At 50.4% G+C, this 16,161-nt stretch overlaps 1 protein-coding gene across 2 annotated transcripts in view; it reads right to left on the reverse strand.

The window, feature by feature from the left end:
- Nucleotides 1-7,089: 7,089 nt before the first annotated feature.
- The window catches only part of Rcan1 (regulator of calcineurin 1), a 74,219-nt gene continuing 65,147 nt past the window's right edge, over nt 7,090-16,161 (reverse strand). The window contains exons 1-4 of one of the 2 annotated variants that reach the window (NM_019466.4): nt 15,035-15,217; nt 12,402-12,575; nt 11,005-11,164; nt 7,090-8,767 (exon numbers count right to left, since the gene is read on the reverse strand). In NM_019466.4, coding sequence (NP_062339.2) covers nt 8,592-8,767; nt 11,005-11,164; nt 12,402-12,575; nt 15,035-15,121 — 597 coding nt within the window. In that variant the 5' untranslated portion in view covers nt 15,122-15,217 and the 3' untranslated portion in view covers nt 7,090-8,591. Of the gene's footprint in view, nt 8,768-11,004; nt 11,165-12,401; nt 12,576-15,034; nt 15,218-16,161 lie in introns of those variants that run through there. The other variant, NM_001081549.2, reaches the window with a different exon arrangement.

Consider the following 16,161-nt stretch of genomic DNA (forward strand, 5'->3'; position numbering starts at 1 on the left):
CCCTGGTGCCTACCTCAAGAGGAGGCTCTTGGCCTGTGCTGAGCCTGATGCTCACCCAGTGGGGCTCTGTCAGGTTCTCGGGGCCACCTGAGGAGGACCTGCAAGAGGTTCCTTGAACACCATGGTATATTTAAAGGGCTAGTGCCGCACAGATTCCCCTTAGCCCCTGCTCTGCTGGACAAACCTGTTCTCCTGTGGTGGTAGGACAGAGGTGCAGTTTGCTCTTGTTGGCTCCAGGTTAGGTCTGTCTGTCTGTCTGTCTGTCTGTCTGTCTGTCTGTCTGTCTGTCTATCTATCTATCTATCTATCTATCTATCTATCTATCTATCTATCTATTGTAAATAGTCTCCCCTCTCCAACAGCCACTTGTTTATTTCTGGCCAGCAGGGGGCGCTGCTGTTCCTGGCCGTCCTTAAGGGCCAGCCTGATTTGGCCAGGTCCACTCCAGAATCTTTCTGAAGGACTCAAAGTCAATTGGCTCTATATCTTAAAATGTTTTTTCCTACATAGAAGGACACAATACAAGGGTGCCAGACATCCCATCATCCTCAGAGTTTTGCAAGGTCTGTCCACTGTCCACTCTGGGACTGGAGTGAGACTCATGAGGGCCATCTTAGCATCAGTCAGCAACGAGCCCTAGTTCAAGCTCCATCTTGTCCCCCCCGCCCCCCAGGGGGTGGGGAACACACTGACAACTGTGATATCTCTCAGAAGGGGACAGCCACTTCTGACTTTCTTCCCCTCCTCTGATGGCCTCTTACCCTACCATGTGCCTGGCCACACCCCTCCCCCATCCTTCCAGCCACGAGGTCTTGCAGTGCCAGGACACACTAGACATATGCTTTGCTTTATTCTACTGAGAATGTACGTTCCTTCTGACCCTCATTTCCTTCACGTTTTTGCTCAAAGCTCTTCTTCTGGTAAAGTCCTTTCCTGATCTCCATAGGATGCAGGCTCCTTCCCCTTCCTGATGCTGCCCTAGGCTGTTGGGATGCCATGGAGGGAAGCTAGCTCTACTCAGGCCCCTGAGTAACTCCCTCATTTCCAACAGCCTCAGGACGGGCAACCCCTGCATGAAGGAAGAGGCCCATGGGGTGTGATTAGTCAGTCTTCCCTCTCCCTCCCAGGTCTAGGTGAACATAGAAGAGTCAGGTCCTGTCCTCTGTTGGGTGACAGAGGTGTGGCTGAGGAACCTGCACAGGTGTGCATTTGTCCCTGCATTCATGTGTGACTCTGGCCCTAATGGGAAGAGTCTACCATGGTATTGCAGGCAGGGTGCCCCTCGGGTAGCCCCAAGAACCTGGCAGAGCCCTGCTGGGTGAGCCCCAGGCCACACTGCCTTCTCCATGGGCCAAGCGTTTTGTTCTTGGTACCAGGGTCTTCTCACCATGGCAACCACGGGAGCCCTGCCTGGCCTATCCACAGCCTATCTTCTGTACTTGCCACCTCACTTTGAGGAGCCCCATGAGCATATGCAGCCAGCTGTCAGTGGGCTCAATCCAACCAGGGTGGAGCTTAAAGCAAAACAAGCCCCTCTGGGTGCCTTTGTCACCTGTCTGAATGAAGAGCCCTCCTCCCTGGAGAGGAGAGTCATTAGCAGGGCCTTGCATGGCTTCATTCTCAGCTCATCTAAACCTTGAAGAATTTGGGCAGTCTGCTGCGTCCAGACAATGGTCATAGGAGGGCTGATGTCCCTCTTACGATCTTAGCCTCTTAGTGACTCTTGTTTCTGCTTCCCTGAGAGCCACCAGTCACACCCCATTCCTGTTGGACTCAAATACCTGTATCCTTGAGAGGAAGATGGGTTCTCCCATAACAAAATAAAAGCAAAAACTTAGGAGTTTTGGTAATTCATGATTTCCAAAAATTCAGTGGCATAACCCTACCTACCTTTTATAACATGGCTTTTATAACATGGCTTTTATAACATGGCTTTTATAACATGGCCAGCCAGGGCTGCAGGTTCATTTTATGCCCTGGGTGTCTGCGTAGTTCCTGTCCCGGAAGAATCTCCAAAGTCCACAGCAGAGACCAACAACTCCCTGCATACCCACGTGTGTTTCTACACTTCACAGACAAATGTATGTATGCTGTTGAAGGAAAAAACAAAACAAAACAAAACACGCAGGTTCTAGGTGGATAGGAAACCGATCATTTCTACCTTGAAGGAGGTGACTGGGGGCCAAGTGGACTCGTTACATTTCCATTTGCTCTATGTGTTTGAGCGCTCGCCTGCGCATGCATATGAGCACCATGTGTTTACTAGGTGCCTGTGAAGGTTGCAAGAGGGTGTTGGGGACCCCAGACCTTCAGTTATGGATGGTTGACAGGCACCGTGCTGTGTTAGGGATTGAATCTAGGTCCCTGCAAGAGCATTGGGGCTCTTCATTGCTGAGACATCTCTCTCACTCCCTTGGGGTTTGTTTGTTTGTTTGTTTGTTTATTTATTTGCTATGTCTGGGAGTGTAGCTCAGAGGTAAGCGCTTCCACGGCCTATGCATGGCTTTGGGTTTAATTGCTCTCAACACACACACACACACACACACACACACACACACGCATACACAATTAGATACATCAATGTCTTCTAGAAAATATTTAGAACACTCACACTCAGAGATAGACCCTACTCCTCTCTTCCGTATAACAGCATCATGTTTAGATGCGGCCACCTCTTTGCGTCTCTTCCATGTCTCTCAGAGTAGATGACAGGGATGGAGACCTTCCTTCAATTCTCACGCACTGTCCGCGGCTTGGGGTTTCCTCCCCATATGCTGATTTTTATGTCAAATCGTCTTTCCTAGGCATAGCACAAATGACTCCCATTTGTGTGCACTTTGGCGGTTTGGGGCAGATGCACACGCCTGTGATGCACACACCCGTGTTGCTGCTGCTTGCTGTCACTTCTGTTTCTAGGTCTCTCAGTCAGGAACAGGCAGTCTCATTAATGAACAAAGTTCTCTCAAGTCCTTCCCAGTCGTTCACCCTCTGGCCAATCTGTCTTAGAAGAGACGGTCTTTACACAGCCTTTCTTTTCAGTGACTGCTCTGCACAATCGAGGCTCCTAATCCCTGCTTTTAATTTCCTGTCCCATCAGCAGCCTGACAGTTTGCGGGATTAAAGCACTGAGCTGCTTACGGGCTCGCTGGCCAGAGAGACAGGAACAGGTCTCATTGTTTCTCTATTCTTTATCGGAAGCAGCTCATTTTTTATTCTTCAAAATTCTCATTATCTATCTGTCCATTCACCCATCTACCTCCCCACCAATCCATACCCATCCACCTAGTCACCAACCCATCTATCCATACATCCCTACCCCAAACACCCAGCCACCCCTATGTGTTCAACCACATACTTTCCCATCCATCTGTCCATTCATCCACATTGATTCTACTCATTCTCCACCACAGATCTATCCATCCAAGGATCCATCCATCAATCATTCTAATCAATTTAGTATTCATCAAATATGTTCAATGTCTACTATCAGCCATTAGCTGCCTATCCAAAATCCAGTTTCCAGATGTTAGCATTTTGTCTAGGCTCTGCCCCACAGTTACCTGGCAATAGCCAGGTGTGCCTGACTCACTACAAAAGGGGCTGCTTGCCCCCCTTTTCTCTCTTGCTCTTGCCTTCCTGCTCCCTCTCTGTCCTCTCACCCCTTCCCCCCTCTCTCCTCATTCTCTCCCTGCCCCCTCCACGTGCTCATGGCTGGCCTCCACTTCTCTCTCTCTCTCTCTCTCTCTCTCTCTCTCTGCCTTGCCCTGCCTCTACTACCCTCTTGACTCCCCTCCCCATGCCCTGCATTGTGTGGCTGGTCCCTTGGGGAAGGGATGCCTCAGCATGGGCTCAAAGAGGCACCCCCTTCCCCCATACCTGATTACACCTCCACAAACATATTCCCTCTCTTTCTATCTTTTTATAAACACATGACCAGCCAATTTAGGTTCAAATAAAGAAGACAAATAATTAAGCTGAAAAGGCAACGGTCATTACAAGGAAGAGTGGGGCACAATGGGACCCAGCAGACGAGCTTTGCTGTTCTGGGAAGGAGGCATTAATAAGTATTTGTAAAACAATGATGAACTGGCTGGGTTTGTGTCAACTTGACACAGCTGGAGTTATCACAAAGTAAGGAGTTTCAGTTGAGGAAATGCCTCCATGAGATCTAGCTGTGGGGCATTTTCTTAATTAGTGATCAATGGGGGAAAGGCCCCTTATAGGTGGTACCATCACTGGGCTGGTTGTCTTGGGTTCTATAAGAGAGCAGGCTGGGGAAGCAAGCCAGTAACATCCCTCCAAGGTCTCTGCATCAGCTCCTGCTTCCTGCCCTGCTTGAGTTCCAGTCCTGACTTCCTTTGGTGATGAACAGCAATGTGGAAGTGTGAGCTGAATAAACCCTTTCCTCCCCAACTTGTTTCTTGGTCATGATGTTTTGTGCAGGAATAGAAACCCCGACTAAGACAAATACTGAGTTGGCTAATTACTCATCAGTATCTGTAGAGCATGGTGGGCCAGGCACGGTGATAACCGCCCATGACTGGAGCACCAAGGAGCAGGATAGAGACAGCCTTGTCCTCGTGGGGTAGACAGCATGGCGGAGCCGGCTGGGCTGGGCACTGAGGTAATATTCTAAGGGAAGCGTGCATGACAACTGGTGCATGTGTGTGGTAGGACAAGCATGGTGGAAAACCAGCGGTGGATAGCCAGAGGCTCAACATCTACCGGGCAGTTCCCTCCCTGAAGACCAGTGATCAAAACCCCAGTCTGAATCTCAGAGGGAGACGAAATGTTGGCTGTGGGCACTGCAACTCAATCACTGGCAGATATTTCTGACTTTCACAGTGCACCATGACGAAAATGGCCATTCACGAGCAGCACAAAAGACCTCCTGGGGAAGATGGGGTGCTCGGAGAAATCTGGTCTGCCCGATGGCCATGTGACTCGAGTCAGACTGAGTTCCCAGTGTGAATTACCTACCAGAGAGAAGCACACTTCAAAGGACCCCCCCCCCCCCGCCAGCAGAAGCCCAGATACCAGAGAAGGGAGGGAGGGAGTTTGATTCTGCCTAAGTCATTTTGAGGTGAATTATTCATGTCGTTTTCATCTGAGCTGCCGACTTTTGACGAGTGTTACTGAACACGCTTATTAAACGATGGCAAACATTCCAGGCTGTGAGGTAGGATGTATCCCACCGGCCTGTTCGGTTTTGCCCACAACAGGCCCACATGCTGCATTTCACCCTTTGTGATTTAATATTTGATAAAGCTTATTTACTGAACAGTTGAGTTCTGCCTGTCTCACCTAAAAATTAAAGCTCTCTGAAAAAAAAAAACAGATTTTCTGGGAGTGTCCTCTCCTCCATGCTGGGTTTGTTGATTGCAAATATAATCCTGAGCCTTAACAATGTCAAGACCCACCACACCCTGTTCACCACCTGCCAATATTACGTTGGTTTAGCAGTCATTCCAAGGAACACAGTTTCTGGATAACCCCAACTTACCAGGTCAGTCAGACACTCATGAAGTCTCTGTGGCTTTCATATTAGGTATTTTCTACATGTCGTGTTTTGGAGGCTTGGTCCTCTGCCTGTTACCTCAGAGAGTGATGCTATTCTGGGAGGTGGTGGAAATGTTAGGAGGTGAGGGCGAACTAGAGGTCACAGGTCACAGGTCAGGGGTTGCAGTGGGGTGTGTATACTCTGAATTCGTTATTTGGTTCCTAGCTCTTTTCCTTGTGTCTGCCACCTGTCTGCTCTGAGGTGAGCAACCTTGCTTCATCGTGCCCTTGTACCATGGTCTGCCTTACCAGGCCCAGGAGCAGGGCCAGCCAGCATGGTCTGGACCTTGGAACCATGGGCTAAATGTTTCCTTCTTGCTTTGTTTGTTTGTTTGTTTTTGTTTTGTTTTCCAAGACAGGGTTTCTCTGTATAGCCCTGGCTGTCCTTGAACTCAAAAAATCTGCCTGCCTCTGTCTTCCAAGTGTTGGAATTAAAGGCGTGCGCCACCACTGCCCGGCAGTGACTGTTCAAACTTTCAGCCACTCGTGCCTACCACAGAACTGCTCAGAAGAGGTCTTCCATGTGGGTGCCTGGTGACCTGAGGTCTCCTCGGAGTCAGCTTCTTTGGGGCTACCACCTTTCCATAGCAGCTCAGTCAGTCACTCGGCAACACCCCAGCTTTCTTCTAGGGTTATTTACACATTAGTACCTGGGCCAGCGTACCGCAGTCTTGGTCATCTAGAATAATGGAGGGGAACCCCATGGTGTGTTTCTATTTAGAAATATGTCCCTTCCCTCTCCAGGTAGTCAGTGAGTGAATGTGTTCAATAATGAGCTCTGAGCACTGGATTTAAAAGGGTAGCAAATAAATTTTCCTAGGAGGGATATTTAATGTTAACCGTGACCAAGATTAATGTCTCTTTCCGTATTTTAGCAAATAATCATCGAGGCGTTTGCAGCCTGGTCAGGAGCTGTGAACCCCTCCCTATCCAGAGCAGGTCACAATGCTTGCTGCCATGTCTGATGACCCGAGTTCAGTTCTTGGGACCTGCACGGTCAAAGGAAAGAGCAGACTGTCACCAGCTGTCCTCTGAGGGACACACATGCAGCGTGGGATGGCACTACACACATACATTTATATTACGTGTTTTAAAGCGTGGTTTACCTTACTTTCTCTGGATATTCTATTTAGTGGTGAAACCCTCAGATTGGCAGGCATTACTGGAGCTGGGGGTGGACCTCGATGGTAGGAGTGCTTCCCTGGTTCATATGTGGCCTTGAATTTAATTCTCAGCTCCATACGCGAATGAATGAATGAATGAATGAGTTATGATTGAGCGAGCAAGTGAGTGAGCGAGGGAGGGAGGGAGTGAGTGAACAAGGGAACAGCTCAGCAGAGGTGCCGGTGAGCAGGGCTGACATCATTAGATCGTCTGTCCCCTGTACAGAGGAGATGCTGAGAATTTTAACTCCGGTTATCTGTTTGGCTCTTTCCTGAGTGATGTGCGCTTGATGCAGAGCTGTAAGTAGGAGTTGGTACATGACGGCGACCTCCTACACTGGTCCCAGAAAGAAAACGACCAACAACGTCTCCAGAAGAGCATATTGTGCTGATTTATTATAGAATGCAGTTAAAAAAAATATCTTTGAGGTTAGCCTCTCCGGTTCAAAGTGCAGAACTAGAAACACTGGGCCGGCGGCAACGGGATGGCCTCCCACCTGTGGGCTCCCTCCCACCGAGCGCTGGAAACAGGGTTTGGAGAACATCAACCCATTTGCTCCCCAGGGGAAGCCACCTCCGGAGTCCCCAAAGCATGCACTGTTAACTGGCATCAGGTTATTCAGAGTGACAAACTTTGTAATGGCAATGGTAAGACCAAAATAGAATACCTATTTACCAGACACACACACGATGACTGGGAAAGCAGAAATTCTCAAATGTTCACCGAGTGTCGTGGTCATCTGGATGAAAGGGGAAAGGCACTGTGTCCCTCTAGGAACACATGGCTACGACGGACTCCACATGCTCTGATTCACCCCATTAAACACATGACAGTAACCTCTACCACACACAAGTCACAGGTAGCTTGAAACTCCCTCTGCCCTCTACTTCCACCCAGGTACAGACAGGTACTAAGATATGCTCTTGGCTGTATTTACAAGTTTATCTTCACGTTTCAATGGGGGTGAAAAACTGTCTCAACCAACAGTTCCCAAAGACTGTCTGGGATGAAATTCACACACAAACCACTACATGAAGGAAACAACGGAGACCGGTGCTGAACGCAAGCACCCACACCAAACCTTCCCAGCCCAGACAGACGGCTGGCAGCAACCCTGCTGCTCTCCCACAGGTTAGGCTAAGTTCTACTTGGGGACTCAAGATCAACTTCTTTTGCAGGGAAGCACAAGTGACACAATGCACCAGGCAGGGTGACGTGTGGATGTCTCCAGCCTCGACCCCATGTGCAGAGAAAACGAGGACACGTGGTAAGAGTGTTCCAGAACTTTCCTGGCTTCCCAAGATGGAAAACAGCGTAACTTCCTACGTGAACAAAGGCTGGTCCTGGGACCCAGTAATACACATGCATGAACGTCAGACCATGGGGAAGGAACGAGAAGGACAATTCCACACGGTTCGGGGGTTGTCCCACCACCTTTCTGCACTGGACACTTGGTGGCTTTGGGGGGTGTGCCTCTGCCTACCAGTGGGGGGGCTGCACCCTGAACTCTGGTTGGAAACAGAAATCTCTCCCTGGGCCACCAGTCAACCTGTCCTTGCCAAAAACAGAACCTAGAAATGAGCAATTACAAGAACTATCAGTTTTCTCAGGATGTCCCCAGTGTCCTTGTGTGACTGCCACACATTCAGTGAATGGCCCAAGACAGTCCCAGGTGCCGTGGACATGGACTGAGGGGCAGCATCAGAACAAGGGGAGGAGGCCTTGACTCTCTTCTGAGCATCATGAACTGGAATTTCTGCCACAGTGGTCACGGCCGCTCCCTCCAAAGCCACGGCCAGCCACCTGCACAGTAAAAGATTCCTTCCCACACGTGGGATTCAGAGCGCTGTCTCAGTCTGCGCGCCGGTTCAGCTGAGGTGGATGGGTGTGTACTCCGGTCTCCGTGTCTGGATGATTTTGGGCTTGGGTCTCTTCATTCTCTCCATCTCTTCCTCTTCCTCCTCATTCTCTTGGTCACTCTCACACACGTGGACCACCACACTGGGAGTGGTGTCTGTCGCTGCATGCAGTTCATACTTCTCTCCTGGGGGAAGGAGACAAGAGCATGGTGAGTGGTAACCGCGGCTTGTCCCTGAGCATGGAGGGCAGGGACCTGGAGGGACACCAGGGTTTGCTTGGCCAGACACAGTCTGCCCTTGTGCCTCCTCATGGATAACTTATTCACAAGACAGAACATTTGCACCGCAGAATTGCTCTCAGTCAAGCGCTGTTCGCTAACCTTTCTCATGTCCACCCAGGGGCTCCCAGCAGCATTCTCCAAGGGCAGGTTATGGGAGGCATCAGTACAGAGAAAACATGAGCAAATGCCACTGCTGGAGACAAATGTCCTGTAGGTGGGGCTCCAGAGCATGGCAGCAGAGAGCCCCAGGTGAATCTGCTCAACCTTAACATCCTTTCCTTGGTTTTATATTGTTTATGTATGAGCTGCCTGGAACTCACTGATGGCTGCATTTGACCTTAGATGTCTGCTGCTCTTGCCTCACCTTCTGGATGCTGGGACCAGAGGTTCTGCACCACCATGCCTGATTTATGTGACACTGGAGGCCAAGTGCTTCATGCCCAAGTGACACCTTCAGCCACACCATCATCCATCTATCTATCTATCTATCTATCTATCTATCTATCTATCTATCTATCTATCTATCGCTCCCTCCTTGCTCTTCTGGGCTAGCCTGAGCTTGCCCAGGCTCAAGCACCTTCACACCACTGTGGCATAGCAAGATTAGGATGGGCCTTCTGTCACCAAGAAACCTGGCTGGAAAGGAAGGGTCTGGGATTTCCCTTGAGGGGGTCTGCACTAGACACTGAGGGGAGGTGGCATGGCGGAGTGGCCGTGTATGGTGGGGAGTGAGTGGATGAGGACTTGTCCCCGGGCTGTCTCACTTCTTTGTGCCTTTCGCCTCCTCTGTAAATGGGGCAGCAAAGGCATTGGTGGGGCCATTTCCATGAGAGAACAAATCCAAAACGCCCAGCGGCGGGCTCATGACATACATACCTTGACAAATGCCACCTAGATTTACAAATGGAGGGTGCTGGGGATGTAGACTAGACAAGGGGTGCTTGCCAGCAGATGCAAGGCCCGGGTTTGAGCCCTGTTGTTAAACCGGCTAAGTTTCCAGCTGCTGTAGCGGCTTGGTGAGGCTGCCTGCTTTTTAGTCTGCTCCATAGATGTGGGAGGCACAGAACTCATGAACAACGAGGCAGCATGGCCTCTCTACCCCACCAATGAGGCTAAAAAAACGAAGGAGCTCGGCTCTCCCCAAGTGTTGAGGGCTGCTGGGAAAACTGTAAGTGGAGGGGGCGTTTCTATACCTATCTACCCTTGGCCCAAAGGTAGAGAGCTGCGGGCACGCACAGACACACACAGCACTAACTTCGTGGATGAAGGTCAGACTGCTCTCCACAAGCCGCCTTTGCAGCCCCGAAGGCTGACTGAAGTGTGCTGGCTCTGGGTGTGGAGAACTCTGTCATGGCCCTGGTAGGAATGTTTCAGCCCCTTCATTTCTGGTTTGGGTTCTTAAAGACAGAAGGCTCGCCTCAATTCCTGCCTCTGGAACAGCCTGTTCCCTTGCGGCAGATGGAGGTCTGTGTCCATGTATAACACATCCACAGACAACAGACCCCTCAACTGTGCTGAGAGCCGCCATGCTGAGCCGTCTCCTTGCTCACACTGGCCGTTTCCACTTTTGACCTTCATGCTACAATTAGCACTAGTAACGTGAGTCTCAGTTTGTACCGCGGGAGGAATTTCCATTTAGGCTGTGTTCTCAGAAATGTAATCTTTCTGCTGATGAGCCATGAAAATAAAACCCTTGCCCTAAAGGAACTTCAGATGACGAGGGGCTGATGGGCAGTGCTGATTCGGCTTGCTGTGTGGGGTGAGAGATGCGCACATCCCTCCCACCCAGTACGGAAGTAGGAATGACAGTTGACGAGACTCCCTAGAGGTTGGTCTGTTTGCCCTTTCCCATCCCACCTGGAACAACATGATCTGGGGCCTGGAGTGAGCCACACAGGTGTGCCTGCTGGGTGAAGGGATAGATTCGGGGGACACTTGGGGGGGGACAGTGGTGCACAAACCCACAGGTTGCTACCATCTCCTGGAATCCTCCAAGGGGCACACACTCCAGCACGAGCTGCAGCAATGTGGAATAACGCAGGGGTCACACCATACGACAGCATGGGGGCGCGTGAGGCCTGGGGACCCCAGAGAGTCTCTCCACACCTCCCGACACTTTCCCACCTGAGGGTGCTGCTTACCTGGCCCCAGCTTGGAGATGGCATATAAAAGATCGTAATTTATGACGGGGGTGGCATCTTCTACTTGTTTCCAGCCAACGGGAGGAGAGGCCGGAGGGGAGATGAGGAACTGTTTGTCGGGATTGGGCGGAGCCAGGTGTGAACTTCCTATGTGTAAAGTCTGAGGAGAGAAATGAGTTCATCATTATGCAGCAAGCGAGCGAGGTCACGACAGTTCATGGAAGCTTCTGGAAGGCAAGCATGGAAGGGCAGACCGATGGTCAGGCTCTGGACCAGGTACGATTCCAAGAAGCAGAAATGTGGTCTGTATAGAGGTGAAGGAAGGACTGAATTCCGGATTTGGTGCCTGTGTTGGGTAAACTTTTCAAGTGTCTATGACAGCCCTGGATGAAAACCAAAGCGGGAAGGCCTTATCCTGGCTCACAGTTCGAGAGTGCGCAGCCATCATAGGGAAGGCAGAAAAGACGGATGTCATGGTAGCTAGAGGCTGCAGAAGCCTGTGGTAACCTGTTACATGGTGCCAACCAGGAAGCAAAGAGCTTCAATCTGACAAGGGGCTGGGCTCTAACCCCTCAGAGTCTGCCTCGGGGATCTCATTCCTTTAGGGAGGCCCCACCTCCTAAAGTTCCCTAACTGTAAAACTGCACCACAGAGGACCCAAGTATTCAAATACATGAGCCACAGAGGGTATTTCATGGTCAAAATCTACCATTACCGAGAGGTGAGGGCCATGAGCCACACTCCACAGGACTCCGCTGGCCCTAAGCTGGCAGGAAGTGAGTGTAGACAACTGAGAAGAAAGGAAGCGGCTTCAGAGCCTGGCAAGGACTGACATTACCTTGGGGATAACAACGAGAAGCTGCGATCTACCAGTCCCCGTTACAGTCACATGGAAGTTGGGAGCTGCCTTGAAGGTGTCCCCGAGGTTGGCAGAACAATGGACAACTCATCCACAGCCCCCTTTTCTGCCCCTCAGCTAAGAGTCTCAACCATGTGATGACCCTCACCCCTGCCCCGACTGACAGCCCTGTGCTGATCTGAATACAGGCTTACAAGGTGAGGCGTGGAGAACCTGCACTGGCTTGAGACAGCTCTTGACAGGTCGCTGGCCTAGTCCCAGTGAAGCTGACTAGTGTGCAGGGAGGGGGGCAGCGATGCCCTCTTCTCCCCTCCAAATCCCTAAGCTTTCTGGTGACCAAGGGAAGCTTGCTCTCCTTCCTTCACGGTTTAACCCAGGAAGGTCCAGGCTTACTGTCCCCTTCACCAGATCCCTTTACACAGCAGGGAGACCTTAAGAACTCAAGGTTGGAATCCTGTCTGTTTTGAGGTGACCTCTAGGTTTCCAATGTATAAGGTGCTTTGCCGGGAGGAACCCGCTTCACAATGAACACACTTACCTGAGCAAAATACAACTTCATTTCCTTCCCCAGGAACTCGGTCTTGTGCAGCCGCAGCCTGGCATCGGCTGCAGATAAGGGGTTGCTGAAGTTTATCCGGACACGTTTGAAGCTCTTAAAATACTGGAAGGTGGTGTCCTTGTCATATGTTCTGAAGAGGGATTCAAATTTGGCCTGAAAAATAATAAAAGGGTTTAAAATTCAGTGTGTCCTCAGTCACTGTCCTTGATGAAGAAGTGAGTGATCGGTCACTTCAGGGACGCTGAATGTCTGTGTTAGAGAGCAGTCTGCCCTGCTAAGGAAAGGGCTTCGCTGTCTGTCATGAGGCCTTGCACACAGACAGACACACGAGCCTCATTTAGACTCACTCAGATGAGCTTATAAGGAGGATGGAAGGCAGGATTCAGTGTACCACAGTCATCTAACCAGGAGAGCAACTAACTTTTCTGCACCTCAGCTAAGATTCTCAGTCACCTGGTAACCCCCACCCCAAGTTTCTGACGTGGGACAAGACTTCCCAAGGAGGTAGTCAGGGTGTTTGTTATCCTAAGCCTAATATCCCATGACTTCCACCCACTAGCCAACTTCATCCAGAGTGGAGACTGCGTCCTTCCAGGATTTCTTAAGGTCCCAAGGCCCTGCGGCAGACTTGAAGGGGGGGAGAGAGGAAGAGCTTTTAGATAAACTGAAGAACAAGGAACAATGGCCTTACAGGGAGCTCTCCGGAACTGCAGGGTGGGTTTATCTCAGTCTGTTACTTTTTAACTCTCTGAAGAAAGAATACTGGTTTAAGATTGAACACGGTGCAAATGGGCCCTCTGCCCAGCTGTGGCTTTCATGCAGGTGGATCGGCTCACCCTGGTGTTGTAAGGGCTGCTGAGAATTATGAAATATCATGAGCTCTTAGCATGGAAAGCCCAGATTCGGGGATTACAAGCTTGGCTCTTGGCTTCTGGAAAAACCTCATCAGCCTCCTGGAAAAGGCTGGGGAGCCCCACCCTCTCCTGCAACAGTGAGTGGGGAGGGGAGAAGAGGGGCTGCACCTCCTGGGGACTCTGGGAAGATTCTGTGAGCTTTTCCATGCCAGGTGCTTTCTGAGTTCCTCTCTAAACACCCTGGACCATTTGTGGGAACTTCTGAAAGGAGGGGAGTTGAGAAGGCGGCTGGCAGAGATCCTGCATCCTGAGAGGTGTTCTCAGCACAGAACACCTGAGGCACAAGAGGGTACACTGTTCACAGCCTGTCCTGGAAACGAACGGAGGGAAGTGGAGAAGGGAGCAGGGGTGGGGGTGGGGGTGGGATGGGGTTCCTGAGTCAGCCATCTTTGGGAATAAAGGCCTAATAATGGCCTACACATGAGCCCTCTCCTCTCTGAGGTAGGAGGCAGAGGAAGGAGCCTGCAGGTCTCCCCACCTTGCTCTCAGTACTTCCCCTGCTTTTCTTCATCCTGGGAGCACTTCTGTGTCCCCACTAGGGGCTCTGCAGAGGTGGGTGTGGAGAACGCAGGGCTGACCTGGATGTCGCTGGCTGGGCCATGTCTCTTTTCCATCTCTCTTGGGCACTGGGTGAGTTTCTGGCTTAAGGGCTTCTTGGTAAAGCTGAGATTACACATGACCTCATCAATAGGCACTGTGACTAACTGTGTAGTTTTGAAGTTATGATTCAGAATTTGGGAGAGATGACTTTGGTGAATATTTTTAGAATGCAAGTCAGGGCTCAGAGCCAAAGCACCAGAGAACACACACTCTTACCTAATCCACACCGCCACACACTCATGAAATAATCTTATTTGTTCTAATAGTAGGTAACCAGCAGTGACAGTCGTATCGTATCTCTACGTAATTAAGGAACAATTGAATGGCTTCACTTACCAGGCTAAAAACACTCAGCATACCAAGTCTGTAGTTTGTCTATGAATACAGTGTATTCTACCATCAAGTTCAAGAACTACTGTCCCAGTTTCTCAAACATCATACACAATTAGCTAACAATAATCAAACCTTCTACAGGACCTAATATGTCTTAAATATAAAGCATAGCACACAAACACCATCCCCACTAAAACCCAGAACATATTCAGTATCCATTCATCTATGATTCTTATTAAAGATCAGTTAGATGGCTTGGTAGCACCCGATGGGGAACCTCTCACGTTACATGGTGATTAACGTGATAATCACTTGGGTGAGAGCCGCTCGCTCACCCTATACTGAGTTCTAATATTTACTTTGTCTCCATTTTTTTCTCTACTCAGAAAGACCTGGAAGCTGGAGGCAGACCCTTGCCATTACTGTACACAGGCGATCCATTCACAGTATTCATTTCCCACGAGGGACTCCAGGCGCAAGAGCTGGAAGGAGCTTCCCTCCGGAATTCACAGAGCTCGGTATGGCCACACACAATGTCCGCACCTCCCGCGCAAGGAACCTGGGAGCATTCAAAGTCGCTCTCCCCAGATCCAATCCCAGTTAATTCTTGAGGCAACAGCTTCTGATTTTCAAGGCTATAAATACTCTGGGGCTTACTTGATAAACCCCCAGGGGAGAGCCACCCACCCCTGAGTATTTCGGCTAATTGTGATTAGCCTCGTGCTTGGAAAATGCTCAGAAATCACAGTTTGTCAGAAGGCTTACCCTGGTCTCACTTTCGCTGAAGACATCATCGTTTGCCACACAAGCAATCAGGGAGCTAAAATTGTAGCTAAAGTCCCTAAAATGCATTCTGCTTTTTCACGGGGCAGACGCTTAACGAACGACTCGCTCTCTCAGTCAAGCCCAAGCTGGAGGTTCCTTTGCAAGAGAACGAGCGAGACCACGGGTCCTTTCTCCAGCCGCAGCTTAAAAAGCTCCGCGGAGAGCCAGCCCCCTGGGGGCGGGGAGGGCTTGGCTTCCAGAGCGTCCTGTTTAGACAGCAAATTCCTGAGTCAGGTCCCGCATGCCCTCGGGCAGACGGGGACAGAGTGTAAATTTCTACTGGAAAGAGGTGACGTCAACACCTTAGTCATTTTCCCTATGCTAATTACCTCTGCTCGGGAGGGTGGAAAAGGCGCTAAGGTTTGCTGAGCCTGGAAGCTTTACCGCCCCTCTTGCGGCATAGTTCCCACTGGTAGTAATTCCACTCAGCCGCCCAGACAACGTGCTTCTGGGGCTGAATGGGGGCGAGCCCTGCTTAAGATGGAAAATGTTACAAAGGAGGGACGAAGGTCTGTGGCTGTAAACAGCTATTAGCCTCCAGGGAGTCCTGAGGCTTTGAGAGACCTGGCAAGTCTTGCTAGCCCTGTTATTTCCTGAAAAACCTCAACTGATGTGTCTTGCTGGGCATCAGAGAAACATTTTGAAATCTGTCTTGGTCAGTGAGCTGTTTTTTAAGGAAAATGGGGAAAGTCGGGTTTGTTTTGAAGTGCAGCGCTTTTACCAGCTCTGCATGTGGTTCACTGGATGAAAAGCCCAGCACTCAGCGGATGATGGAAGAGCACCCAAGATCTTCCTGTGAAAACGTCCCTTCTGTAGTTGCAGGGCCAGGGATGGGCAGCATTTGTGGGTTTCCTAAAGGGCTCAAGGAATCCAAGCAAAGAATGTCCTAGAAGGCAGAGGACGGTGGCGCACTTGCCACAGAACAGGTCTGACAGAAAATCTGGGTTCTAAACCTGAGGGGGGTCCTGTTCCACAGCTAAATGCTTTTTCTTTTTATCAGAAAAGGAGGAAGACATGGAAAGAATGCAGCTTATAACCAATAAGCATGTCCGGCCAGGCCTGTGCCT

Source organism: Mus musculus, chromosome 16 (assembly GCF_000001635.26).
Source record: "Mus musculus strain C57BL/6J chromosome 16, GRCm38.p6 C57BL/6J".
NCBI lineage: Eukaryota > Metazoa > Chordata > Mammalia > Rodentia > Muridae > Mus > Mus musculus.